At 54.7% G+C, this 27,797-nt stretch overlaps 2 protein-coding genes across 8 annotated transcripts; one reads left to right on the plus strand and one right to left on the minus strand.

Annotated features, from left to right (window-relative positions):
- Positions 1-11,360, minus strand: GGA1 (golgi associated, gamma adaptin ear containing, ARF binding protein 1). Of its 2 annotated transcripts, none has more exons than XM_075155683.1 (17): positions 11,276-11,360; positions 10,331-10,415; positions 9,953-10,028; positions 9,334-9,432; positions 7,916-8,039; positions 7,300-7,400; positions 6,132-6,212; positions 5,579-5,716; positions 5,356-5,437; positions 4,821-4,928; positions 4,364-4,519; positions 3,526-3,590; positions 3,207-3,385; positions 2,813-3,096; positions 2,357-2,526; positions 1,999-2,109; positions 1-1,824 (listed from the first exon to the last, which is right to left on the minus strand). In XM_075155683.1, the coding sequence occupies exons 4-17, from the start codon at positions 9,415-9,417 to the stop codon at positions 1,714-1,716; spliced, it is 1,794 nt and encodes a 597-aa protein (XP_075011784.1). In that variant the 5' UTR covers positions 9,418-9,432; positions 9,953-10,028; positions 10,331-10,415; positions 11,276-11,360; the 3' UTR covers positions 1-1,713. The 2 variants fall into 2 exon arrangements, with proteins under 2 accessions (XP_075011784.1, XP_075011783.1); XM_075155682.1 differs by lacking the exon at positions 11,276-11,360 and adding an exon at positions 10,963-11,156.
- Positions 11,306-27,703, plus strand: LGALS2 (galectin 2). Of its 6 annotated transcripts, none has more exons than XM_075155717.1 (6): positions 11,307-11,393; positions 20,823-21,052; positions 22,676-22,906; positions 25,871-25,953; positions 26,237-26,396; positions 27,482-27,703. In XM_075155717.1, exons 3-6 carry the CDS (start codon positions 22,865-22,867, stop codon positions 27,626-27,628), a joined length of 432 nt encoding a protein of 143 aa, XP_075011818.1. In that variant the 5' UTR covers positions 11,307-11,393; positions 20,823-21,052; positions 22,676-22,864; the 3' UTR covers positions 27,629-27,703. The 6 variants fall into 6 exon arrangements, with proteins under 6 accessions (XP_075011801.1, XP_075011818.1, XP_075011794.1 ...); XM_075155708.1 differs by lacking the exon at positions 11,307-11,393 and adding an exon at positions 12,050-12,124; XM_075155726.1 differs by lacking the exon at positions 11,307-11,393 and adding an exon at positions 18,708-18,727.
- Positions 27,704-27,797: the final 94 nt, after the last annotated feature.

A 27,797-nucleotide genomic window follows, 5' to 3' on the forward strand; every position in this document is an offset into this window, starting at 1 on the left:
TCAGGAAAGAACTCTTTTATTTCCCATAAATACAGCAGATTCTTCGCGCCGGGCGTTTCATTTTAAATCTTTTTGTTTGTTTTCTTCCATTTACAGAATTTTGCACTGAAAATATATACAAGTCTGTTCAAGAACCAAACAAGATCTGCAAAGAAAAAACCCATACAAAACCCTGAAAAGAGACCAGAAAGGGAAGTAAGACACAGCACAACCCCAGCATAAACACCTTGCTTCCCCCTCTCCTCCGCCGCTCGTTGCGCCCAGCTCCAACACCTCACCTTCGCTGCCCCCAAGCCGAGAGTATGAGGCATCCCACTCACCTCCATCTCACACAGGTCTCCTACCTCTGGCAAGCCAATGCAGGGCGCAGCTTTTCCCTGCTTTTAAGATCAGGCCCTGTTAAAACCAGCTTGGGGATGGGAAGCAGCTCCCGTGGTCACAAGTCCCATGGGGATGGGGATCGCTTGGGACGTGCCACCCCCTGGTCTCCTCCGTGCCTGCTCTTGTGTCACAGTGATCGGGCGGCTGGGGCGAGCCCCCTCCCGGCCGCAGGGAGCCAGGCCTGCCCACAGCTGTGGACAAAGGTGCGCAAGGCACAGCTGTACCCCCCCGTACCCCCCAGTGCAAAGCTGGGCTCCCAGTGCAGAGCTTACTGGTGCCCCCTGGTGATGGCTGGGCTCCAGCCCCTCCCCGACTCCCAGCCCATCACCTACCCCACCTCGAGAAGACATTGAAGAGCTGAGAAAGCCCCCTGCCCACCGAGCTCTCCAGCCCAGCCAGGCGGGGAGGAAGACCATGTGCTGCTTCCTCTCCCTGTCTGGCAGGAGGCTGCGGGGAGACTCACGCCGCCACAGCATGTCCCTCTCAGGGCTGGCACGCGGGACAAAGTCTGGCAGCAGTCCCCAAAGCTCGCTGCGGTAGGTATCAAGCATGTGGGGAGGGTGTGGGCTTTCTCGCTGCAGGGGTTCAGTGTCCAGGAGCTCCAGCTGAAGGGGACAGGGAGGCACAGAGCAAGACCTTCCCAGCCCCGGGCTCCCACCCCAGGGCCCACCTCCCACCAATAGCTCTGCTGGCAGCTGGAAGGAGGGGGACATGGGAAGACCTCTCCCCCGATCGCCCCCAAAGCAAGGGCAGCTGCCTGCTCTCTGGTGCTGGAAAGACACCCAGTCTCTGTCCAGCCTGGTTCCACACCAGCTCCAATGCAATCCCACCAGACAGGGAACCACTGGAGCTCAGCTCTGAGGAGGGGGTGAGGGGGACAAGAGGGAGCACTGCAGAGCACGAAGCAGCTGAAGGGCTGGGAAGCATGAAGGGGACAGACAAGGAAAAGGATCTTCCTTCGCTAAGCCTTGCCCCAGGCTGAGGCTGTTAAAGCTCCCCATCCTTGTTCCCCACTGCACCTAGGGGGAAAGCAGGGTTAGAAGAGAAGCTGGACAGACTGGGGAGGGAGTGACGCCTTCAGAAGAGCAGGGAAGGCAACTGTTCACCCACACGAAGCTTTCCACTCCACTCCTAGTCTTGTGGGATGAACATCTCCTGGTGTCTCTGCTCTCCTCCTCGAGGCACGCTCCCTCTGGCCCTTGCCCGGCCATCTGGAGAATAGAGCGTGAGCAGCAGCCCCCCCACCCGCCCTCCCCATCTCCTCAGGCTGCTCCAGCCCCGCAGGGCTGGCTTCCCAAGGACTCTGCAGCCTAGTGCCTGCAACATGCGGCCCTAGAGGTTTCCCCAGGACTCCGGTGGGGGGAACTGGTCCACATCCCCCATTTCATTGTAGGTTTGCTCTCCCATGGTGAAGGTCAGCTTGTACCGTAGCCTCACTTTCTCCTGGAAACAGGGGAGAAAGGATAAGCAGTCAGAAGCGGGGGAAGAAAGTCACGAGGCACAAACCATTCAGGTCTCTAGGAAGCTGCAGAGAGCAGAGGGAATAGGGACGGGGTAACCAGGCTTTGCCCAGGCAGCAAGACCAGCCTGCTCCTGCCCCCAGGCCGGTGCTGTCACCTTCTGTGGGTTAGCGAGCAGCAGGACTTGTGTGATGGCACTGGGGTGGACAATGGGGTTGAACGCCGGCAGCTCCGTGCCTGAGGGAGGCTGTAGCTTCACCTTCATCACCTAGGGAAAGAGAAGAGCATCCCACATTCCTGAGGGGGACTTGGCAGCCAGAGGCCCTGCTCCCGTATTTGGGGAGCTTCCACTGTCTAGTCAAAGAGAAAAACATTGTGCTGGTTCCTGCTAATCTGAAGGCAACACAACTGGCTCTCAGCCCCACAGAGCTCTCTCCACCCACCCTGCCTTTCCTGCAAAGGGAGAATCACACTTCAGTCCAGCCTGGGGACCTCAGTCCCAGAAGCCACCTTACCTTGGGGACGGCGGACTGAAAGACAATGTTGCGGATGGGCTGCGGGGCCGTGCTAAGCATAGAAATCACCACCACAAGCACATCGGGCCTCTCGGGCAGGGCATCCTTAGCAAAGTGGAAGAGGACGCGGAAGCCGTGCTGATCATACACTGTCACAGGGAGGATGCTGCCTGTGGGAAAGGCAGGCACAGGCAGCAGTCAGCCAGGAGGGAACTGGCCCTGCAGCAACTTCTCTCCATCACCCAAACTCCGTACAAGTGACAGAGATAACCACTCCTCCTCAAACTCCACAAAATCCAACAAGCAGGAAGTTTCCTCACATTCTTCCCTTCCATATGCGCACGGTTTGTTCCACCGTCTTCATACCCTGTCCAGTTGTTACTTCCCTGATTTGTCTAGCTCCCTTCCAAACAGTCCACCCCGCCAAGCTTGCCCCACTCTTTCGCCCCGGCTCACTGGGTTTGATTGACTCCAGAGGCACAGTGATGTTGGCCAGCGAGATCTCCTGGGGCAGCGCGGTGGCAGGAGGCCGTGGTGGGACTGCAGTACTTCCTACTGGTGTGGTGGCAGCTTTTGGGAGCGTAGCAGGGGTAGGCAGCTCTGAGGTCAGGGGCAGCGTGGGGTTGGGGGAAACACTCTGGAGCACGGGCAGAGCGCTGGGATTGTGGGCTGTGGTGCCAGAGCTGCTCCTGTTCTGGAGATCCCTCAGGGTGAGCCGGGCGGGTGGCTGCTGCTTCTCCCTGTAGGGAGAGAGAGCAAGGAGTGGAACGGGGCACTGAAACGTCATGTCCAGCAACCCCAGAAATGGAAACGATGGGGAGAGATGCGAGATTCCACTACCCTTGCTTACCATCGCACTTGTTGAGACTCTGGAGGCAAAGACTGTTGCAGCAGAGTCTTGCCCAGGAGGTCTAGGTCATCCAGGCCACTGGTGAAAGGAGAAGGTTTGGGGGAGGATGCGCCAGCATCTGCTTTGACTGGTGGCGTTGCCGTGATAGGGGTGATACTGAGCTCGTTGCTATCTGATGACTGCAAAAAGAGTGCACAGGAGAACCCCCAAGCAGGGTTGCCTATCAGCACCAACCATCAGACATGGCACACTTCCCTACCTACTCCATTTGTTGGCTTTCACCACCCTCCCCTCTCTGCCCTGGCTCCCAGCACGTTACCTGGAAGCTGTTCCAGCCACTGCTGTCACCAGTCTGGGCAGGATGCGGTGCTGGGTCATTCAGGCCTGCCGGGGGTAAAAGCAAACACGAAGCTTAGCTACCAAGTGGGTAAGAGCATTAAATGAGGCCTGAATAAGACACAGAAGCAGCAGGGCAGAACCACCAATGGTCTGGCCCCCATCCTTGCATGGGGGACAGCCGGGAGGGTGATAATGTTTTTCCTGCCCAGAGATCCTCATTTACAGTCTAGTTCTCACTGCAATTGACAGAGAAGTGAATGCTACTGGGCTGACAAGCCTCACTGACCATGTCGTCTACTTCACGCTGTTGTATTCAAAGCACCTATCTTAGGAAACAGAGACTTTGTTTGAAAAAGCAGGATTCTAGAGCCTTGGCTCTGTGAGGATTGGCACCTCACAAGACTTCGATGTGAACAGTTCTGGAAGTCCCATGCATCTGTCGTTAGCTCGTGACTTCAACTGCAAAGAGTAAACAAGAGGAGCTGGGGGTGATCCACCCTTGTGATCCCATCTGGGGATGGCCATTGCATCACTCTTGATTTACCTGCCATGTCAGTTTTCCCAGAGCACATCAGAGGGCACATCCCTGCAGGCTCCCTCTGACTAGTTAGGAAAACACCATGGGACTGAAGTTCAGAATCATAGCAGGGTCTTTCCCTCCTTCTCCCTCACACTAAGTGAAGGCCACCTCTTGGTCTGTCATTATTCACCTCTCCCAGAGCTCTCCCTCATTCATGCTCCTGCCACAAGGAGAACCATCCACACAGACTGTCCAGAGTCAAGGAGAGAATAAAGAGCTTTTGCTCTGGCCTTCTCACCTAAAGACATGAGTTCATCATCCAGCAAGGAGACAGAGCCAGCTTGGTCAGGCACAGGGACTGCTGAGCCACCTGAAAGGGTGGGCAAGGCTGGGTAGGAAGGGCCTGTTGCCGGAAGATCCAGACCCGACAGATCCAGAAGCGCTGAGGTGCTGCCTGCAAAGAAGGAACAAGCTGAGAGACAGAAATCTTATCCAGTCCTGATCCAGTGTGCTGAGGCCAGTTCCCATCCTTCCTCACACTTGGGAGAGGGAATTCCCCCTTTGCTCTCCCTTCCAATTCCCTCTCTTCGTGCATCAGTCATCTCCACAAACCATTTCCTCATCTCACCAGCCCCACGCTGACTTCCTGCAGGTTTCGCCTTTCCACTTCTCTCAATCTTCTCTTACATTGCAGGAAACCAGCAACAGGGTCCCTCTGCTTGACCTTCCTGTCCCCGTTCCCCAAGTCTCCTCACCTCGAAGGGGACCAGCCACCGTCTCCCCATTGATCTCTTCTCCCCGCACAAGCTGCTTGTAGAGATTGATCACCTGTGTCAGATTGTCATTGGCTTGCAGGATCTCCGCTGAAATTGAACAGGTGGGAAGAAAGTTTGCAAGTCATGGAGAAACAGAGTGAGTGACTTTTATACCCCAACTCTGTCTATTCCTTCAAAGCAAGGCCCAAGGAGCTGACAGCAGCCCACTGCAGATAGCATTTTTGCCGTTGTTGTTGCTGCAAACTGTACCAGGGTACATTGACACCTCCATGGCAGTCTCAGCAGGACAAGCACAAGCGTTGTTCCTACAGCGAAGTGGAGGAAGCCTGTAACCCTGCTGATTGCTGTCCCCTCTTAGTGCCAAGCCATAGACTAACTAACCTACAGCGAGCAGCCACCCCAAACAGAGCGGTGGCTGCTGATAGATGCCATGCCATGGGCAGCCTAAGCACAGGCTCCCTGAAAGAAGATGGAGGGAGAAGGGGACAGAATGAGAAAGGCCAGATACGCCTACCCAGAGCTTCATCATTGTCTTCTGTGTCACTGGCGAGCCGGAAAAGCATGGGCCTCATGCGCTCGCAGCGCTGATACAGCTCCTGAGGGAGAGGAGAAAGGGGTGCTGAGGCTAGCAGCAGGATGCCTAGCCGGGGGTGCAAAACAGGCAGGAGGAACTTGAGGGGATAAGGGTCACCCATCTCTGCTAAGCTCAGGGAGATGCTGGGATGGCCTTTCCTCACCTTCATTAGGTCCTCATTGCTCTCTGTTGTCTCACCCCTGCTGTAGTTTGTCACCATCTCTGTCAGCAGCTTCACATTGTTGTTCACCTCCTCGATGGCATTCACCCTCTTGGAGATCTTCTCCATGCGCTTCTGATCCTGGAGGGGAAGCACACGGGGAAGGATGTCCTTGCTCTTGTCTGCAGCTTGGAGAGGAGGAAGGCTGGGCCAGCCAACACACCAAGTCCCTGGACTAAGGCACAGCAATGCTGCCCTCAAAACCGCTCCCACTCCAGTGGAAAATGCCAGATCATCTCTGGGCCAGCACTTGCCAAACAGGGATGGAATTGCCACAGACCTAGTGCTGCAGCAGGGCTTGGGCCACAGAAACCACCCAGAGCCATTCCTCCAAGTAGCCAAGGGATGGCAGAAGTTACACAAGGACTCTTTAGCATCTGCTGCTGCAAAACTTTGGGCAGAAGCTCCATATGTCTGCATGAGGACAGAGAGCCACTGCTCCCTTGGTGCCAACCACTGCCACCCAGATCCCAGCTCCTCTTCTCCCCAGCCGCACCTCCTGAACCATCTCCTTGATGAGCTTGTTGGCAGCCCGGAGGTCCTCAGGATGGGAACTCTTCAGGAGACGAGCCAGTATCTGCAAAAAAGAAGGTACTTCTGAGCCCAAGCTGCGGGGTGGCAGCCAGAGTCACTCTTGCAACACTAGAGCCAGTGGAATTACCCCTGCCCCAAACCCATATCTGGCAGAGGCAACGGACAAAGCCAGCCGTTTGAAAGCCCAGCCACGAGAGCTTGTGGGCTATCATGGGCCAGGGAGAGAAGTACAACTGGTCTTCCTTTTCCCGTTGTGGTTCTGGTTATGTAAGATAGGTCTTTCCCTGAAGATCCCCTGCATTCAAAACCTGCTCCTGCCTGCCCGTTATGCACCCCAGAGCACAGCAGCACTAGTACTGAGAAAGAGAGAAAGCCTGGTTTACACAGGAATTGCCATAGGATTGCAATGGACTCCTACTCAGACCTCTTCATGTGCCTCTTTGCAGGTGCAACTGGAGAAGAGGGAGAGCTCCCACTTTCTCTCCCCTTCTGTAGTCAGTGAACAGTCCCACTGGCCACCTACAAATCCTCATTTGCACACTGTGACCCATGGAGGCAAAATATATCCCCTGCAGCAAACTGGCCTCACGCTTCTGCTGCAGAAGTAGACCCAGAGGAGCCTAATACTTGCTTAAACGTATCAGCACTGATAAAGCAGAGGTTTGCCTGAGCGGTGACACAATTCTGATGGAAAGGCAATATAGGATGGGTGCAGGAAGGTGTAAGTAGTTGGGCAATAAGCAGATTGCAGTGCTGGGGGTGGGGAAGAGATAACAGCAGCAGCATCTGGGGCTGGGATTTAAACCTCATGGCCAGATAACTCAGAATCCCTGAGACTGCACAGCAGCAAACCTCCCAGAACCTGCTGGGCTAATGTCAGCGCTTCACCCTTTGCACCATCCTGCAGCTAAGTGCTCCAAAGGTCAAACAGACCCACGTGCCCCACCTCTGGCTCTTTCCTTTGACATGATTTTGGAGTGGGCCCTCAGCATTCCTGTGATGCATTTTCTGAAGCACAGCATGAGAAGCAGGTGCCTTGGCTCTTTCTGGATCTCCACCCCAGGAGGACAGGAGATCCTGGAGCAGGGAAGACGTTGCCCACTGTCCCTCCCCTTGCACAGAGCCCGTACCTTGGATTTCTCTTCATCGTCAAAGATGATGTTCTTGGGCCGAGGGGGAGGAGGCGGAAAAGGAGCGTCGTCAGGCAGTTTTGGGTCACATTTCACGATCCCTGCAGTAGAGGCCAACGGAGAGGTCAGGAGGACTCACCCACTGGGGGATGGCACTGCCACCTACGTAACTTCTTCCCTAATGAACCACCAACCCAACGGGACTGAGGGGGTTTGGGTCTGCTCCCACTACCCATGATCCTGGATTGTGTTTGCATGCAAAAACTGCCCCCCACTCTCCATCAATATCCTATCTTAGAAAAATCCAGCATTGACTGCCGAAGCACTTGCAGCCCTCCAGCCCCAGCTCCTTCCAGTGCCCCATCTCCTGCAGGAGCAAGCAGATGTCCGCTCCAACCCATCAAATAATTCAGACCACTAGCAACTCCCTCTGCCCAGCTAGGAGCCACAAGGCACCCGCTCCTTCGCCTGCCTCTGCTGCTGAATCAGGCAGACTGATGGATGTGCTGGGTCTGGGCACAGGAAAGGGAGAGTCTGTTTCGGATTCTGCCCAGACACAAAAGGAGGGAGGGCAAACCGTCCATCCACCTTCCCCTTCCAGAGCAATGCCTCTCACCTTGTTTCTTCAGCATCTGGTAGGCTTCTGAGATCTTCACCTCGTGAGGCAGCCCTAATGTCCAGCTGTACATCAGCTCCAGGATCTTTGACTTCACTTTTTCTGGTGTCCGGCTGCCCAGATACTAAAGGAAGAGAGAAGAGGTGGCTTGAAGTTGATCTGAGCTGTTGCAAGCCTGGCCTGCTCCTCTCCTCCCCTCCCCCAGGAGAAGTGAGACCGTTCCCAACGGCTCAAGGAGGAGGAAAGAGGAAGCAAGCAGGAATGCTCACGAGGCCCTTGCAACACGTCCTATGCTGCGCTTGGTTTCCACCACAGGAAACACAAGAGGTGGGAGAAATGCTGCACCAGTAGCCCCTCAAAGACACACAGGGACAGGTGAGAAGGCTCAGATGCATCTCTGTCACCGTGTGAAGGAAAGTGTACTAACAGAAGCTGCTCAGCAAGGCAGCCCTTCAGGAACGAGGGGACAGCAGGGCTGGGAGAGGAAAGTCTCTGCGGAAGGGCTCAGCCCTCTCTCCCAGGGGCACTCTCCAGCACAAAGCGCCTGGCACCCTTTAGAGCTAGGTGAGCCCCAGATGACCAGCACCCAGTGGTGAGATCTCCAAACGTTACAGCTCTCCCCCTGCCATACAATCATCCTTCACCCTTCTCCCATGGGTCTGCTGGGGACACTAGTGGTAGAAACAGCGCATGTGCCACCAAGGCCAGTGGCTTAATGTAGAGGACATTCTCTAGGGCGCCTAGCAAAAGGACTTTAGGGTGCTGCTGTCACTGTCCCTGGCTATTCATCATCACCGATCACAAGCTGTGACTGGCAGATGAAGGTTTTCCTTAGTCATGTTTAGTTTGTTCCCTTAACTCCATCCTTGCTGGCGTTAACTGCCTTGACTGAATAGGAGAGCACGCAGAGCTTGTTCTGCTGCAGGAACAGCAGCATCAGCAGAGAAGCCCGTAATGACTTGGTGCTTCAGATGGAGTTGCCAGAGCACCACTGACCAGGCCTGGGCTTGCCCTCTGAGAGTGTCTCAACCAGGTTGGGACACCCCGGAGAGACATGGTCACGATGTCAAAGCTGAGGGAGGTTCCTGAGCACATGCAGCACAGACAGGGCCCAAGAGAGATGCAAGGAAGGTGACTCCAGGCACGCGGATGAGCTCAGTAGTCTCACAAGTGCTGGTTGCATCATGTCTAGCTGGCCCTCGGCTTCCTGCATCAAGAATCACCTAGGAGCAGAGGGGTGAAAGCTCACCTTCCCACTGGAAAACTCACCAGGGAAAGAGGACTAAATCTCCTACTGGCACTGTCCTGTTTCCCCCACATCCCAGTGCGTTTGACCTTTCTGCTCAGCCACTACTTCTTCCCAAAGCCCTCCTGCCACCAGGCTCTGGTCCCCTCCAGCACGATCCACTGGGACGCACCTTGGGTGACACCACTTTGATGAGCTCATTGAGGAAGCGGAACTTGCCCACCTCGTCGTGGAAGCGTTTGCCGCAGCTCTTCATGCAGGATTCCAGCACCTGGGGAGAGGGGCCGGGTGAGCCCCAGTACGGGGTCAGCAGCAGATTCAAGAGCCAGCTCCCTCCTGCTCCCCCCTCGCCAGGCACAGAGCCTGTAGCTATCCTCACAGCAGCATGGAGGGACACCACCTTTCCCTCCCAGGTGGCCAATCACCCTCCCAAAGGGAAGCAAGAAGATTTTCCTCTTTGGAGGAAACAACCACAACCCATGGAAGGGGATATCCTTAGAAAGTTCACAAATACTGGGGTTTCACAACATGGATCCACAAGGACATTAAGGGAATGAAAAGCTTCCCATCAGCTTCAATAGGCTATGATCCTTCCTAGGAACAAGACCCTTCCTACCAGTCACCCCTCCTCTCTTGTGGAACCACCTTCAGCCCCTCTCCCACCTAAGGGCTCAGGAGCTCCAGGGCTTTCTCAGAGGGAGTTCAAAGCTTCCTGTGCTCCTCCAGTCAAACTGGAGCAACCCCACACCCTGGCCCTCCATCTAGTTCTACCAGCCTGCAGATGCCCTTACCGTGAGGGCCTGGATAGCTTCCCATTCCTGCGGAGACTGGATCTTGTGGGCAAGAAGTCGGGTAGCAAGTGGAGGACTGGAAGGAGCGAGGGGGAAAAAAAGCTAGCTGGTTATTAATGAAAAGTACCTGCGTGGATACTTGTGTTTCTATCTAGGAATCCAGGGTTGAAAAGCATGTTGCAAGTTTAAGGCACTGAAAAGGCACTAAAACCATGGGGGAACCTTCTGTTAGTGGACCAGGACCCCCCACCCATCCCCACTTTGAGGGGCTTCGTGCCTATTCAGTTCTCAGGACAATCCCACTGAATCTTACTGGGCGGGCAATCATAACCCAGGCCCGCGACCCGGAGCAGCCTGGGTGAAGGAAGAAGCACTTACCCCTCTAGCTCCTTATTGAGCTGCTCACAGAAAGCATTGATACCATCCCAGTCCAGGTCCTTGTTCAGAGGGTTTGTCGCTTTGTCTGCGGGTGGGAGAAGGGGACGGTGAGAAAGTCTCCCCAGGCTCCCACCCTGTGGAGGTGAGGGACAATAATGCTCCCGCTCCCTCCCCGCCAACACCAGCTGCATCGAGCGAGGATGGCGTGGAAGGAAAACCACGCTGGTCCACTTGTACCAGCCCTCTCCACAAACTCTTTCACCTCCCTGCCAGGACGCCTGCCCCACGCTCAGCCGCAGGGTCGCATCCGCAGACCCCAGCTGCGCCCACGGCCACGGCCACGGCCACCGCCACCCACCCCCCAACGCTCGGCCCCAACACCCCCATTTGCCCGAAGCCGCCCCCTCCACAGGCAGGCGGGCCCGCCCTCACACCTCGCTACCTGCGACCCCCTTCCCAGCCCCCCTTGCGCACCCCCCGCTCCCTCACACCCCAGTGCCCCCATACACCTGCAGCCCCCCCCCATCCACCCGCTCCCGCCCCCCCCAGCAGCGGCGGCCGGGGCCCGCTGGCGGCGCGGCCCGGCCGAGTCGCGTCAGGGGAAAGGGAAGGGTGGTCCCGGCCGCACTCACTGATGCGCGCCTCCAGCGTCTCAGGCTCCATGGCGGAGGGCCCCGCCCGCCCGCCCGCCCGCCGGCTCCTCAGCGGGGCAGCGCCGCGCCGCCGCCCACCCGCCCGGCCCGGCGCCGCCGAGCCATCGAGAGCGCACCGAACCGTCTAGAGCGCCGCTCCTACAGCCTCACCATAGAGGGCCGGGAAGTCGGCAGCGCAGAGCGCCGCCCCCGCTCTCAGCGCGCCCCCTGCCGAAGCGCACCCCCGAGCCACCATAGAGCTCACGGCGCAGGGGAAAGAAAGGCGCGCGGGACGGGGAAGGAAGCGGAAGACCTCCAGGAGGAGGACACAGAGAGCGCGTGAAAGCAGGGCAGGCCTGAGCGCCGGAAACCAGCCGCCGCACGGAAACAAGCCGGCCTAGCCCTTCCCGGAAGAACCCTCGTACTGGCAGGTGAGGCCACTTCCGGTAGGGAGACAGGGCACTTCCGCCTCGCGGTGGGGAGCCGCGTGTCCTTTAAAAGGACACGAGCCCGGCGGCTCCGGCGCATGCGCAGTGCGCGCCCGCTCGGCCCCGGCGGGGAGCGGGGCCGCGGCCCCTGAGGCGGCCGGAGCTCTCCGGCCTTGGCGGCTGTGCGGGGTCTCGGGTGGGGAGCGGGTGTTTTAGGAGACAATTATAAATGCCAGTAAGCGAGCTCCCGTGCCCGGGTCGGAGTCGTCTTTAAATAGCAGCTGGTCTTCTCCTGGCAGGGCCGGGCCTGGCCGCCTGCCTGGCTGAGCAGCTGGGGGGAAGGGGGGGCGTGTATCGGGGGGGTGAAGGCCTGGAAATAACTAAGGGCTCCAGGAATTTAAACTCCATTTGTCCTCTTTCTCCTTGCAGCTCTGGTAATCTAGGCCAGCCCTACCTGTGACACTTAATATCACTTGTTTTCTCTGTGCTCCAGTGGTCTTGGAAGGAACAGTGTGTATTCTCCCTGTGGTGATTTATTGCTTTTGTTGTTTTTTTTTTTCCTTCGTTTTAAATAATGCCGGTGAAAGGTGCCAACTCGATGACCTTTGGGGAGTGTAGGCCTCCACCTGTTGCAAGAGTCCCCGGTGCGCTGCATCAACGCATCAATGGTGGTGCTCAAAGCCGCCCGCTGGGGCCGGCCCTGCCGGAGCCTCTGCGATAAGAGCACACGTATGGTACGGCCTATTCAGCCTTAAAGCGTCTAATCCTGGAGACAGAGGTCTGAGTCAGAGTGGTCCTGTGTTGGGTTACTCATTTACAGAGCTAATCCCGCAGATGGCAGGCGAGGGAACTGCCCTGATGTCACACCTAATGTCTTTTCCTTATGTATAGCCATTGTTTTGGGGGGGATTTTTTGGCCATTAAAAGGTACTTTTTGGCACTTAAATGTAATTCTTTTTTTAACTGTTACAGCCTTGCATCACAAAGCCTTTTTTAAGTGCCTTTCATAGAGAATTGCCACATCCTTCCCTCTCCTGTGTTCAGGCACGTTTTACATGCGTTATTTTAATCTTATGAGTCAGCCTTGCCTGTCACTACTACCTCTTTGATTTTTCTGAGAATCCTTAAGTCATCTTTAGGAGACCGAGGCCTAGATATTGCTCTTCTAGGTCGTGTACTATCTGCCTAAAAGCCATACATCTCTTTTCTCCAACCCACAAAGCGATGCCTCTGAAGGAGCGGTTTTTCAGCCTGGTGCTTCACAGCCCCCTTTTGCTCAGGTTTCGATCCCTTTGAGTCTGGAGGTTGTTTATTTTCCTCTCTTTGGCAACACCCAGTGGTTAGCAAGTCTAGGATGAATGGAAGGCTGCACCTCTTTTCAGCTAGTTGCAAACAATGGTGAGTGAACTCATGCATAACAGTTGTGTCAGCAGCGGCTTTTCAAACCTTGCTTTTATGTTTCATAGATTTATGAGTCTCTTTCCCCCTTTGGTTACATCTGCTTTCCATGTAATGAGGACCCTCAGCGCAACAAAAAAAAGAGATCCGAGTCCGAATTTTGCTCCCCGTAACAGTGGTTAGATGACGTGAGAGGAAAAACCTTTCTCCTGCCCCTCGATTTATTTTTGCCGACAGCTGGAATCCAAACTAGGTTTGGATGGAGTGAGATGCTCCATGTTGTAATTAACAGTACTGGAACTATAATTAGCTCATAGCCAGTTGCAGAGGAAAGTGATTACGCGCAAGCCGGAGACCTGGGTAGTTGGCGTGCCAGCGAAAGGAAAGCTTGTGCTGGCAGCGCCGTACGGATCCCAGGTTTGGCAGGCCCTGCAGCGGGCTGTCCCGCAGAGGGCAGCAGCAGGCAGGAGAGCTCCTGTCTGATCAGCCTGGGCTTAGCAAATGCTTTTGGTGCCTGTGCAGTCATGGTGGATCACGAAACGGGCAAAGTCCCCTTCAGTGGGGAAGCAAAGGTGGCCTTGCAGGAGTGGCTGGGTCGCCTGGGAGAGGGGTTTTTCACCCACCAGGTCATCTTCAGGCAGCCAGAACCACCCCGTTGCCCTCGCTCCGTTCCGATATTTGTTTGGTTTCTCTGCTTTGTGTGTTTATGTGAACCCTGCGATGTTTTTCAGATGCACTTGTGTGCGGCAGTGAGAGCTTTTGTGCGCTTCCTGCTGGGTTGTCGGCTCTGGCCTGTGACGTGAGGTTCCCTTTCCCCTGTCACATCCCTCTTTCCTTGGCAAGGCATTCTGCCAGAGACCTTCACTTTCCTGAAGCTCAGTACTGCGGTCTTTTGTTCCCTTTTCTTGTTTTCCTGCTCCGGCTGACTGCAGCAGCCGGTTCCTGGGTTTTTGGCTCGGTTTTACCTCTGCTACTTTCTCTTAGAACAGGACTGGCAGCACCTCTCCTGACATCACCTCGGTTCACACACCTCTTACGCAATCCTCTGGATTTGCAGCCCTGCTATTCCCTGACCTTGGCTAATCTCCTTCCTTTTGCAATACTTCTAAGCACCTTTCCCAGTGGAGGGTTGCAATTAGAGAGGCAATTATAGAGTTGCATACTTCTCTAGAGGGAGAGCAGGTTTGAGCTCCTTTAATCTAATAGGAAATGTCTCCTTCCCTTTCATATGCAGCACTTTCTTGTGGTATGCAGTCATCCACCAGGATTGCTCCCTTCCATTTCTTTCAGGGTTTCCCTTTTCTCTGTAGGAAGACCTGTCCCCAGTGATCAAAGGCATCCTTCTACACCTACAGGAGCAGAATGAGGAAATAGGATGCTGGATAAGGGATCAGAAAACCTGCTGGTTGGATCTCTGCAATTAAACATGTCTTGGAGCAAGACTCAAGGAAATGCATATCCATGCTCACTGCCTCAGTTTCCCTGGTCGTTAGCATGGGGATAAATGCACTTGCTTCCTTTGGGGAATTGCCTTGACCTCTGTATACTAAATTTCTTTTCCACGTTGGTTCTGTCATTAGAGCAACTGGCTCAGCGAGCCAAGCAAGCGAGAGAAGCAAATACCAGAGTTAGAGGTGAGCTGTGCAGCTCGCTGCTTCCTTGTGTTCGAGCCCTCCTTCTGCACTGGGCAACTCAGGGGGTGTCTTGATCTGTCGACCGAGAGGGCGGCAGTGCCCTCCTGGCCAGGGTAGGGATGGCAGTGCCTCGTTAACCCCCGGGGAAGGCTCAGCTGTTGCTGATAGCGCCTTCCCAAGAGAGTTGGGACAGTCAGGGGATGCTCTGAGAACACGGGAACACTCTTGCTGCTGAGGAACAGTATTGGCAGCAGGCAAAGATGAAAGAAAACCGACAGGACAGAAGCCCTGGTCATAGCCACGGCTTGTGGGCTGGTAGGTTATGTATCTGGGTAAGCCAAAAACAGAACAGGGAGAGGAAGACCTGCCAGGTTAGAGAGCGCTGCTTAAATTTATGGGGCTGAAGTGAGCATCGAAGGCCCCGAGCCCGCAAGGGGGAGCCTTGATGAAGTCATTTGCTGCACCGCTGGTGAGATCAGCTCCAGACTGGAACAGATCCGCTACCGGTATGGTGCGCTCGGGATTCAGGTGTCGAGAGAGGTACTTGAAAAGGTGAACAGATTCACCCGTTCTCGCTCTAGCCCCGACTTGCTGTGTTATTGCTAGCAGATGGAAGGGGTGTCATTAGAAAGCACAAGTATTGGGGAAAAAATGGTTTAAGAGCCTGGATTTTCCCGAGATACAGTTTGGCTCTAAAGAACAGCAGGAGGGAGAAGGAGAAAAATCCTATTGCAAAGGCATTTTTCATGGGCATCCAAGCATGATCCGAGCTGAGATCAGCGACATGAAACTAGGCATCCTGGAGCAAATGAGAGATCCCAGCTGCAGCAAATCCCCAAGATGATGAATACATCCCCGCATTGCGGCGACAACGAAGTGTGACTTAGTGAAGCGTTTGCCGAGGATGTTTAGCGTACCAGCCGCCCGGGGAGCTCAGAAACGCAGCTGAGTGCAGCCTCTCTTTTACAGCGCGGCACATTCCCGCTGCGGGGTGCCCCAGCACTGAATGCACGTGCTCTCAGCTGTGCAGCTGGCTCAGGTTTGGCAGCTGGTAAGCTTGAATAGATGGTTTTTGGCCCGGGCTTGAAAATCCCCCATTGCCAGCGATCCTGCTTTGGCTGCAGCTGCCTCAGGTTCCCTAGGAAACTTCAGCGCTGGCTTAAGTCCGGACTGTGAAACGGCAGGAGGAGGCAGTCCGGCGGCTCCTTCCTTCCAGCCTGGCTGCTCGGCCTCTGCCGCTTGGCACCGCAGCCAGCTTCAGCCCTGCTTTTGGCGGCAGCGAGGAGCAGCAGGGCGGAGTGAACCCAGTGCCGGGGCATGGCAGACGTGGGGTTAGGAATCAAAAGAAAACTGTGACCCAGGAGGAGGAGGAGGGAGACGCAGAGTCTGTGTTCACAGATTTCCCGAGGGTGGACCTGGCCTTTCGTAGGCTCCTTTCTGGTCCCTCTGGCTTTGTCTGTCTTAGTAAACGCAACAGGAGCAGGGCCAGGCCTGAGCGCTGCCTCGGGGTGATGGCTCATGCAGTGCGGTTGTTAGCACCCTCCCTGGCGCGGTTTTGGGCTGTGCCAGCTAGCAGCGCCCAGGCACGGCTGGGGGACAGGGCGGGCTGGGGACTGTTCCCAACAGAGCCTTGGTGTCGCCAGGCGTTTAACCCCGTGGATGGGCTCTGTGCCCTGCTCCTTGCTTTTGGGGCCGAGAGTGAAACAGCTACACCCTGTAAGCCTAGGTCCCTCTGAAGGCAGGCTTTTGAAGTGCAGTCCCTGCAACCTGCATATTTGCCCCCTAGTTTTCCACTTTTTCCCTCTCCGAAGATGGGAAATGTCACGCAACAGGTTGTAGGTGAGTGTGTGGGGTGGGAGTATGTGCGCCAGACTGAAACTGGGAAACTCTGTCTGCTGGGCACGGCTGAACACAGGGCTGTGACTCAGTGTCCTACATCATGTGCTATGGATCACCGGCTCCAAGTGTTTGACCTCCTGCCTTGTGGGGTGGGAGAGATGCTATGAGGAAACATTACCCAAGCGCATGAGGTCATGGGGGTGTGGGGGCCAGCTCCTGGATGCAGGGGATCAGACAGGTCTGGGCGCACAGACACGTTAATTTTTCCCTCTGGCTCTCCTGCTTCGAGAGCACATCATGTTGCCCATGGAGCACATGATTCTGCAAGGGCTTCCCATGCATGCACAACTCTGTCCTGTTTCCCCTGCCACCCCGAACTACATCAGGTTTGGGAACTCACTTAGGGAGCAGAATGGGGGCAGAGCTCGTGTTATCCCCCATTTAATGTGCTGCTGACAGATGAGTCCCCCAGCCAGGAGAAGGATCAGGTGCACACCTCTGGGTGCATCCGGATGGGCTCTGCCTTGTCTCTGCCTGGAGGGGCTGTGTTCAAGCAGCACGCTGCTGTTCCCCTCAGCCCAGCGGGCGTTTCGAAGGCAGTGTCCACGTTCTGGGTCTCATCGCAACCACGTTGCACCTTTGCCATCCCCGATTTGCAGCCGAGGTCCCTCTCCTCTCTGGAGAAGGAGGAGATGCTCCCAGCAGAGGCTGCTCCTCTTTCCACCTCCCTCCTCACACAGAGTATCTTTGTATCTTGAGTAGCTCGCCTCCCTGTAGCGGCTCTCTGGCTGAATTTCGGGAGGAGGATGCGTGCTGGGAGTCCATGGGGTTAAAAGCAACAGTGTCACAGCGTGGCTTAGGAGTGGGCTATGAGACCTCTTCCCTCCAGCTGTCCTCTAGCTGCCGTGCTGCTCCTGCAGCTGGCCAGCCGCTTGCTGGTGTCCAGAGCAGGCGCTAGGCACTCTTCAGCTCATCCTGAGCCGGGTCCCTGGGGAGCTGCGTCTCTGCTGGAGCCATTCAGGAAAGATTCCCACCCCTTTCCTAATAAGACCGAGTGAGTAATAGAGATGTTCCTCAGGGACGGTGTTGTAAGGAGTGCTACGTGCACGTTCAGGACCAGAGAGCAGGTCTCCACTAGCTTTTCCCTGCTGTTGTGCAGCAGACGTTGATGCATGTCCCATCTTGACAGAAGAGATAAGCTACCTGCGTGCAGATGGGAACTTGCCTGGCAGTTGCAGCCACCGTCCTCCTTGCATTGTTCTTATCAGATCTCCTGGCCTGGCAAGTCTGTTTGTTGTGTGGTGAATGACAACGTGTTTGGGGCTATTCAGCCTGGGATGTGATAAGATTTGCCTGGTGTGAGTCGCGTTCAAAGCATTTAGTTTGTAATACCTTTTTCCCCTCTCAGGAGCAAGCATTCTCCATCCAGGAATCTGACTGCAATTAAAGCCGGGTGTCTGCTTCGCTACTGGGGGGCTCTCGGGAAGGAGCAGTATGAAGAAACCTGGGGGCAGCCAGAGACACACGGACGGGTTCTGGCCCGGGTGTGTTGCCAGTGGTGGGGAAAATAAGGACAGCAGGAAGAGGCGCAAACTGGAGGGAAGGGAAAGAGCCAGAGAGAACAAACAGCCTAGCACAACTGCTGGGAATGCAAAATAAACATCCACTGTGGTCAAGTGAGGGCTTACGTACTACTGGCTACGTGGGACGGGTCAGAAACAGGAGTAGACGCACACAGGAGCAGTCCAGAGGAGGGACAGGATGCCCATATGGTCGGCAAAAGAGGGTGTCCTCAAATGCACGGGGTGTCCCTTAGTGCCCAGTATAGTGCTGGAAAGGGAGACGAGGTGTCCCAGCAGTGCAAAGCAGCTGCAAGCAGGCAGGCTCAGGTGCTGGCTTCGAAAGTTCCTTCACCCCGGTGGCAACTCTAAGCAAGGCTGTGGCTGTAGCTCCTCACTGGGAAGCAGGGAAAAAGTAATTTAGCACTCCTCGTGCTGGTGAGAGTTGGGACCGCCTGTGCACTTTGTTTGTCCTTGGAGCTCCTGCAGCAGGTCCAGCTCAGCTCTTTACCCTGTGGCTCGCTCTGAAGGTCCATGGGTTCATGTATTTCTGGTGCCCTTCCCTCTGGAAGCGGGGAGGAGAGGAACAGGGAGAGTTGTCTGTGTGGGCCTGGTCTTTTCTTAGGTCTCCTTCAGATGCCTGCAGTTCCCTCCTTAGATGCCCATTTCCCGCACCGAGTCAGTCATTTCGGGATTTGGATTCCCTTTTTTTTGGCAGCTTTTCTTTCCCATTTCCATCTGGTTTGGTTTTTTACCGTTTCATTTTGCAGGACCATCAAAGGGAGTTTGTTCAAGCTGCTTTTGGAGCAACAGATAGTTTTGACTTGACAAACCCATCCTCTGCAGACCTCAGCCACAGCCTTAGATCCAGGGTGGGTCACCCCTTCAGACCCTCTCAAAATGGGTGGTAAGGTGGCTTATTGCTTCCTGGCAGGGATGAAGGATACTTGGCTTTAGTGACGTGAGCATGGGAGAACAGACCTGGTTTTTTTTTGCTCCCCTTCTTTCCAGCCCATGAGCTGTTAATTCTTGTGGCTTTTCAAAACTTGCTATTTCTCCCTTCACATTTCTTTCTCTTTCTTTTTTTTTTTTTTTTTTTTCCAGTGGATGAGCCACCCTTGGCATCACGCCTTGTGCGTGTGACTCAGACAGATTCTGCTTGTCTGAAGGATTCCTGCAAGTTCTTAGAGTTGTCCAACCCGCTTGGGCTCAGCGCTGTGTGAGAAACACACTCAAAGCAAGTCGCGCAGTGCCAGCAGCCTTGTTCCCCCTGTGCGGGATGGACCGCTGCGTGCGGGGACTCGGCAGTCACTCTCGCTGCATGCCCTTGCTGTCCTGTGGGGTTGAATCCAGGATGGCTGCTCGGAGCTCAATGGAGGGAGGTCCCCATGGACCTTTTGTGTATGGCGCAACGCTGCGTTTCTTTTTTCCTTACTCGAGTTCCAGCCAGCTGGCCTCACGCTGTCTTTGTTGTGGGAAATGGTCCCCTTGAAGTCAGGGGAGCTGGGCTTGGGGCATCTCGGAAGTCCCCTGGCTTCCACTGTTGGAAGGCGTCTGTTCATTTTGAATGCCTCTGGTTTTCGGGCTTAATTGGACCCACCCAAGGGCTAATTTTTTTCAGAGGCAATGAATGCCTCAGTACCTCCTAGTGATAGTAGATGGTGTGGTGAGAGATCAGCATCTCTGATACTCGAGCTGCATTAGCCAAGGGAGCCCAGCTTCCTTTTAGCTTCTAGGACAGGTTTGCAAGGCTGGATTTTTTTTTTTTTTTTTTTTAAATCTGTCCATGGGAGCTTTAAGGTGAGAATCTAAACAAGAAGAGGTTTTTTTGCACGTGAATTTGGATATCTGTGCCTCAATTTCCCCATTGCAAGGTGAGGTGGCTGCCATCTTCCTTACTCAATGGTAAGATAAAGCTGCTGGAGATCTTAATTTTTTGGTGCAAGATGCAAGTGGAGCATAAGACTTCATGAAGCTGGTCCTTCGTGGAGAGCTTTTTGGAAGATCCTTTTCCCATTAAGCTAATAATATCTCATCCAGCAAGTCTGAGTAAAGCTAGGAGATCCCAAAAGTCCAGGAGAGGGGGAAGCCATGAGCCTTCTATGCATCTTCTCTTTGCCAGTAGGGAAGCTTTCAACACAAGTGCATTTTTATCTCCAGGCGTGTTTTTGAAAGCCTTTCCCACAACCCACATTCCTGGCATGCCCCCATGAGGGAAAGAATTAGAGAAATGAAGGCTGGAAACGGAACTGGGTGGCATGTAATCAGTCCTCTGACCTCCCTTCCCCACCCTCTGCTGGTTTGGTTCCTTCTCTTGCCCCTTGGGCAAGCTAAGTCCTAAGACGTGACTCATCTGGCTGCTTGGGTTGATGAAACGGCCCTGATGCCTTATGAGCCAGCTCCCATGCACATGAACTACTTTCTTCCCCTCTCTGTGCACAACTCGTAGCACACAAAACTGTTGCCACAGACTTCAGAGCTGCCCAAGAGAGATGTCCCCTGCAAGAGTATAAGGTCATAACTTGGCCCTGGGGATGGAAACCCAGAGCGCATTTGAGCTCCCCATGGAGATGGGAGATGCCAGTCACTGTGGCACCACCGCCTTTCTGATAGGGTAGGGGGAGAGATGGAGTCTGAGGCTACAGCCCTGCCCTGTGCTGTTGATCTGCTCCACTGCTTGATGCAGGTTCCCTCCACTGCTACCCCTAGCCCTGAAGAAAGGTGTTTTTTCCACATTTTAGCTCTTCAGCTAGCTTTGTCCTTCCTCCTCCTTATTCCCCACATCATAAGGAAGAGAAATTGCACCCTACAGATGAAGGGGGGTGATGCTGGTGGAGACCCTACTGAAGACTGATGGCCTCTAATCCCTTGCCCCCAGGTTCAGAGCATGGATGCTACTTCCATACTTCCCACAGGGACTCTGGATGACGCACTGTCAGGGAACTGGGGCATGAGGGGTGGCAGGAGATTCATCTCCAGTCCTTTGTTCCTTCTCATTTTAGTTCATCCGAATGCGGAGACTTCAATGCCTTCCCTAGAGGAGCTGTCCTGCTCTGGTTAACCTCTTAGGCAGGAGGTTAGTGGTCATGGGCACCAGTTTCCATGGGCACCAGTTGTGCTCATCATTGTCTTGGCTTCTCCTGCACCTCCTGGACAATCCTCTCCTGTACACACCCTCCAGATCTACAGACCTGCTTATCCAGTCTCCTGCTTACCTCAGTGTTTGGCTGAGGTAAGTACTTTTTGTTCTTTTGGTCCTCCTCCATTAGGAAGTTGGCTGGCTTTCAGAGTTTAGGGATCGGTTGGGTGAAGGTTGCAGCACTATCTGCTGAGAGGCAAACCAACACCCCTCAACTAAAAGGGAAACCGGTCCTGTCAAACCTATCTGGGAATTTTTGTGACTGGCAGGAGGAGGACTGAGCAGCTCCATCAGGAGGTGATGGAAGCCTCTTCTTGGTCCTGTCCTGAGTCCTGGCCTCTGAAAATCCAGAGCTCAGCTTCTTGAAATCCATCCCACAGCCCTCTAAGGCAGGGAGCATTCCCCACTAGGCTTCATAAAAGGGGGAAACCGAGTCAGAAACGTGGCTTAATCGCAACTGCCAGGAGGAACCGCAACCGGGGCCCAGTGAGGTCAGAGAACATGGTTTAAATCAGGTCACCGCTCAATATTTATTGTGTGGAGTTTTTCTTTTTTCTTTACTCCCGCACTGAAATCCTTCCCCGGAGGCTATTCAAGGAAATAAATAGCCAGTGGAAAGGGACAATAGCTTGCTGTGGAGTACAAATTATATGAAGCAGTAGGAAATAATAGCAGAGTGAGCAGCTGCTACTCTGAGAAAGAATGCACGGTTGCTCTCTCCAGCTCCCTTTGCCTTGAGCGGACGCCGATGCCTGGTCCACAGCACAGGCTCCCTGGTGCCTTGAGTGCAAAATGGGACAGGCGCCTTTTCTCCCCCCAGTGTCCTCCTCCGGTGCCACTAATTAGCGCCAAGCTGAAACCACAACCCTTCGTTAGGGTGCTAAGGAGATCTCTTGCCTCTTCCCGCAGGGCTTGGTTTGAGGCATTCCCGCAGTCGGCATGGCCACCTCGCCTTCCCCTCTCTCCCTCTTCCCTTCTGGGCTGAGCATCACGTCTGGTGAAAACCCATGTCACTCCTGTGAGGGACTATTCACAGCTCGTGTCATCTAGAAAGGACACGTTGGCTGCCCTGTCCTCTGAGCCCCTTGAAGCCCTTCCTCAGAGCACCGTTGGGAGGGATGGTGGGCACCACTTTGGTGTGCTGGTGTGGATTTTGGGGGCTGCCCCCTGCCCCAAAAGGCCCTGAGAAACCTCTCACATCTAGGGCCGTTGGGCTACCTTGCCTGGGAAGTGGGGAAGCCTGTGGTTTTCCTCAGGGTTTCACACCTAGCTGGCTTATCTCCTGCCCGAGTAAGAAAACAAAATAAATACTGCTGCCAGCAATGATGCTGCCGAGGATCTTGGCAGCCTGCTGGGGAGGGTGGCATTCAGTCTGTTCTCAACAGCTGTGTGGGTGCCCTGTGGTAGCGGTGGCGGCTCTAGGCTATGGTACATGAGGTCCTGCTGTCTGGAGCCACCCCGAGGGTCCTGAGATCCCATGGGTGCTCCTGGTGGCCTGAGATCTCCCCAGCACTAACAGGAAGGCTGGGAAGGACTGTTAACCCCAAAACCTACCTTATGGGACCTCTGCAAATGGAGCTGCCACATTTCACGGGGTGAAAGCACTCTGCAGAGGACCTGCCCTGCCACCCTTCTGGCTGAAAGCCGACGTGGTTGCATTGGTCTCTTCCCTCCTTAAAATATGATTTTTTTGGTTTTCTTCATGCAAAATTGCAGGCCTGCCTGCTCCCTGTTGGAAGCTCGCCTTGCTGGTTGGGCATGGCCCCCACCCTCGTGCCAGTGACTGCTTGTCAGGTCTCTGCTGTCCCAAGGCATCCCCTGGGAAAGCTGCAAAGCCTCCTCCGGTGCCAGCAGTGTGAACATGGGCGTCCCACACCAGTACAGGCCAGCTGACCTCCGGCCAGGATGAACATCTATATGGGGCCCTGGAGAGGCACTCCCAGGCAGGTACACTGTTATAGGATCATCTCTCTGGGGATGAAGGGTTTCTGGATCCCTTGCACTGGTGGTTGCCAGCTTCCACAACGATTGCTTATATTTTCCTTACTGCACAGGCCCTCCACCTCCTTTGCAGATGCCCTTTAGCCGGATTTCCTCTTTCTTTGGGATTTATGTTCCCATCATATCATCGTTTCCCCAGGCTTTCTGCTTCGCAGTGTCTGCAGGGAAGTATCAACCTGCCCCCTTCACCCTCCTTTCATCATCCCAATCACCACCTCCAATTGCACTGGAGAATTTCGGCTCTTCTGGGGTCCCTAAAGTCTCAGCCCCTTCCTGTGTGGGGAGCGCATACCCCTGCACAGGGGCCATCTGCACAGGGCTGGTGTCTGGCCATGCGGAGGCTCAGGAAGGCTGCAGACGAAGGAAGTCGCCAGCGCTGGCAGAGCTGCTGCCTGGTTTCCCACTATTGTTCCCAGTGGCAAATAAAAGGGGGGTGAACGCCCCTGCTGAGCATTGTAGGAGGGGGGTTAATGTTACCTCGATGAAATCTCACGACCCCTCTCTGAGCAGCTCGTGCCTCTTTCCAGCGCGTCTCCCTCCCTGCGTATTCTCACATCCGTGGTACTTGCGGCTCCATACATAATTCTCTGCGCGGGTAGTTTTCCCCATCCCTCAGACACACGCCGCTCTCCCCCCTGGGCAGCCTCACGCTCTGCCAGTGGGATCGGTGGATAAATCCCAGTGAGAGTGATGTTTCTGTCTGGTCTGTGTCGGAAGCGGGGGGAAGGCTCCTTTACGTTGCTGGCCCAGGACCTGGGTCTTGTCTCTGTCACAACATTCCTGTGGCCTGTCACCTTGGCCAGCCATGTAGGACAGGATTTTTCTGACCAAGTTTAGGGTCTATCTTGGGATGTAATCTCTTGAGCCCCAGAAGTGTTTGTTTCTCCCTGCTGGCTTAAAGTGAGTTCAGATAACTAACCCCGATGGTGGCTATGCAAATAGTGTCTTTGTACTGCCCTTGTCCTTGCAAAGGGACAACGTGAGTTGCCGGAAAGAGAAACCTCTCATAGCCAGTGGGATGCTCCGATATTTTGAGGGGGGGCTCTGGGCTCTGTGTTCTCCCTGGGATGGCTGCGGGGGAGCAGGGTGACGTGAAGGAGTGTGCGGGTGGGACACAGCGGCGTGATGGGAAACAGAACCGATGCCAGGAAGCACCATCCCTGTGGCACCTGCTCCTGCTGGCTCCGTGCTCAGCCCGGGGAGGTTTCACCAACAGCTTCAGTGACCTCAACAGCAAACAAATTTCCCAAGCCTGCTGGGTTTTATGGCTTTATGACCCCCTGCTAATAGGAAACACTTCCGGGGAAGGAGTGCTTATCAGCGCTTACCTCTGTTTGCTTCAGCAGGTTTTGGGGAAGGGCAGAAGCTGTCTCCCAGCTGGCTGTGCAGCAGGAGGATGACTGCACTCAGCTGCTCTTTGCAAGGTTTGGGAGGGGGCTGAGGGACCGTTGGCCTCCTGAGCCTTGGCCTCCTGCTCCTTCTCGCTTTCCCACTGACTTCTGGAGTCTGGGTTGACGGTTGGACTCGATGATCTTAGAGGTCATTTCCAACCTCAATGATTCTATGATTCTATGATTCTAAAACACCACCAATTTGTTCAAACCAATCTGGGACACTGTCTACTGACTCGTAGCTCTTACCTGGGAAGAAGACAGCAGGGGTGATGCTCCCCTGTGAGGACAGCATTCCCCTGTCTCAGGGTTAAGGAGGATGGGGCTATTGAACCTGATGTGCATGGCTAAAAGTTTTGGGTCTCGATGGAGGTTGGATGGGAGGTTGCAGAGAGCTCCCACATCTTGCTAGTGCAATCCATGCAGCTAGGCTGAATCTAGAGCCAGGAGAAGGGAAGGAGCTGGGATGCCACTCATGTCACTCTTGCAAAGGACTGTTCATAGCTTGTGTCATCAGGAGGGGATGTGTTGGCTGCCCTCTCCTCCGAGCCTCTTGGAGCCTTTCCTCAGAGCACCGTGGGGAGGGATGGTGGGGACCATTTTGGTGTACTGGTGTGGATTTTGGGGGCTGCCCCCTACCACAAAAGGAAGGAGCTGGGATGCTTCTTTTGGCTGAGCTGTTACATGCAGAAAAGAAGTGAACATGGTGGTCGCATATCCATCACCAGCTGGGAAGACGCTTGTCCTATGTGGTGGCTGGAGTAGCACTCCTAAGGGCTATGCATGGTGGTCTCTCCAGTGGGAGCCCACTGAGGAGGCTGGGAAGTCATGAAGTCCCTAATGAGAGGCAGTGTATATAGGGAAGCTATTTCTTTGGATCAAAGTCTCCTGGCTTAATAGCAGTTGGTGGGGCCTTGCAGAGGCAGGGGTGCTGTTAATGTGTAAGCCACAAGGAAGTCTAGGGATGTAAGGTCCTCTGTGTGAAGCGTTTCTGAGCTAAACTGCTGGTGACTCCCTGCCTGGTTACTCTGCCCTCTGAGGAAGATGGCTGTAAGGGCTGCTGCTCCTGTTCTCTGTCACTCAGGGTCCCCAGCTCAGCAAGGCTGAGCGAGGGACCAGCAAGCCACAGCCACCTCCGCTCTCACCACTTGCATTTCTTGGGCTGTAGGCAATGCTGCCCACCAAACCCTGGGTTGTGCCCCTCTGCTTTAACCCTCTTTCTATCTCTGCTGTCATGTTCTCCTTTCCTTCTGCTGAGGACAAGCCTGTTTTCATCTCCTCTCTCTCTGATGTCTTTTCTCGCTTGCTGGCTTCACTCAGCCCACTCTTCCCTCACTGAGTGAGAAGCCCATGCAAGACCTCCAGCACAGAGGGTTTTTGGGCATGAGAGGAACACCAGCTGAGAGCAGTAGATGTTCTCCTGGCTGGGGCACCTTCTCCAAGCAGCACCCTCTCACTTGCGGTGGCAGGGGGAGAATGGCTGAAGGAACCCCACAGGCTATTTTTCTCTCTGCCTTAGGAAAAATTTGAAATCTTCAACCTGGGTATGAAGACTGGGGACACCCTGAAGGTCAAGGGCAAGATATCTGATGATGCTGACAAGTAAGTACAAAGAAACCACCGCGACTTGCCAGGACTGAAGGGGGCTGCAGAGGGAGGTGGTTTTCCACAGTCGCCAGGTACAAAAAGCGTGAGCGTAGCTCAGTGTTAGGGGAGCCCCTACACCACCACCATGCAAACTCCACCGGTTCCTGAGCAGAATGAGGAAACAGGAGGCGTTAAGTGCCTGCAATGCTGATGGAGGTGCAGAGCCGTGTGTTGCATCTCAGGACTCCCAAGACCCTGTCCTGCCCGTGCGGCTGACCTTCCTCCTGTTCACCCACAGCTTCAGCATCAACCTCGGCTGCAGATCCTCGGATCTGGGATTTCACTTCAGTCCCCGCTTCAATGAGTCTGTCATCGTCTTCAACTCCAGGTGCTCCAATGCCTGGCAGGAAGAGCATCGTGATGACCACCTCTGTTTCTCCAGGGGCTCCACTGTCAAGGTGAGGGGTCTGTGCTGGCATGGGGTTGTGGGGGTTGTGTGTGGTTGGGGGAAGCCCCTGGTTAGCAGATTCCCATACCCTAGTCCTTCTAGTCCCATCCAATGCCTTCTGCTCCCTCCCAACAGCCCCTCATCCTCTGGGTTTTTGGTCCTGATTGCCATTTCCACCCCAAAACCCGAACGCTTCCTCTGGGAACTTTGCGTGAGCCCTGTCTGTCTCAGGCTTTGTAAGTGCTTCCTGCCCCTCATACCTGCCCAGCAGGTGAGTGCACCAGGGGCACGTATGAAGGTAAAGGGGGTCTCCAGGAAGCAGGATCTTGCTGCTCTCTACCTTATTTGTCTCCCTAATTCACTCCTATGCAAACACAGGCTTTAAGGCAACCTAGAGTTTGGAGCAATGTCCAAAAACTTCTCCCTCGGCTCTTCTGTCCTCACTACTCCTGGATCCATGCTGCCAATCTGTCCTCCCTCTCCTCCTGTTGTCCTAGTTGCTGTCTCATCCCGTCTGATGTCCCAAGATGTTAACAGGGCTGCATTTAGGAGAGTCCTGTTCCTGTTGCTGTGGAGAGGAAGCTTGTTTCCTCAGTCATGGCTGGCTCTCAGGGAAGGGGTGGCAAGGTGACGGCATTGGGAACGATCCCTTTAATTTGCAATGGTCAGCGATGCGTTCTCGTCCTGTCTGCTTGTGCGTGTTTATCAGTGAAGCTCCTTTTTCCAGGTCCTGGTAAGCTGCTGAGGGCATTGGGGTGTCAAGTTTATTCTGCCCTGTTCAGAGCAGATCTAAGCCATGTGTGTGGCATATAAAGACACACTTGGGTTCAACTGCTCTGGCTTTACAATCTGAGTAGCTGAAACAGCCGCAGGAGAGATCCTGTCCCCAGGTCATAGTCTAGATACCAGCTCAGACCTTTGATATCAACTGCTCGTTTCCTGCATCACCCTTAGCTCAACCCCCAGCACCTTGCTTAAGGCTGTAGGGACCAGGTCTGACCCTTACGTGTAACAGTCAGGCCTTTTGCCTGGATGCTCACCTCTGAAACTCCTCCTGTCCCCAATTCCTGCCCTTCCTCCCCTCTCTTCTCCCAGATTATCATTGAAATGCTGGCAGACAAATTCCGAGTGAAACTACCGGATGGGCATGAAGTGGAGTTCCCCAACCGGCACTGCTACGACAAGATCAGCTACATGAGCGTTAAGGGAGACTTCAGGGTCACCTCCTTCAAGCTGGACTGATGGGCGCCGCTTCCTAGCTCTAATAAAAACCCAAGCAGCCGGAGAGCTGCTTTGGCTTCTGAGAGATCTCTGGCTCTGTGCGAGACACTGACAAAGCCCAAGGTTTTTCCACCAACAGGAAAGGAGCCCTTGTTGGATGGAAATAGCTCCCAGATAACGCCAGGTGCTT

This window comes from Calonectris borealis, chromosome 1 (genome assembly GCF_964195595.1).
Source record: "Calonectris borealis chromosome 1, bCalBor7.hap1.2, whole genome shotgun sequence".
Classification (NCBI taxonomy): Eukaryota; Metazoa; Chordata; class Aves; order Procellariiformes; family Procellariidae; genus Calonectris; species Calonectris borealis.

Excerpts from the sequence above, each read along its gene's own strand:
- GGA1 (XM_075155682.1), bottom strand. The coding sequence starts at position 10,993 with ATGGAGCCTGAGACGCTGGAGGCGCGCATCA. Across the intron at positions 7,401-7,915 it reads CCAGATGCTGAAGAAACAAG|GGATCGTGAAATGTGACCCA; the intron begins GTGAGAGGCATT and ends CCTCTACTGCAG. Across the intron at positions 3,097-3,206 it reads GAGTCTCAACAAGTGCGATG|GGAGAAGCAGCAGCCACCCG; the intron begins GTAAGCAAGGGT and ends CTCTCCCTACAG.
- LGALS2 (XM_075155700.1), top strand. The coding sequence starts at position 12,056 with ATGGTGGTGCTCAAAGCCGCCCGCTGGGGCCGGCCCTGCCGGAGCCTC. Across the intron at positions 12,125-25,870 it reads GCGATAAGAGCACACGTATG|GAAAAATTTGAAATCTTCAA; the intron begins GTACGGCCTATT and ends TCTCTGCCTTAG. Across the intron at positions 26,397-27,481 it reads CCAGGGGCTCCACTGTCAAG|ATTATCATTGAAATGCTGGC; the intron begins GTGAGGGGTCTG and ends CTCTTCTCCCAG.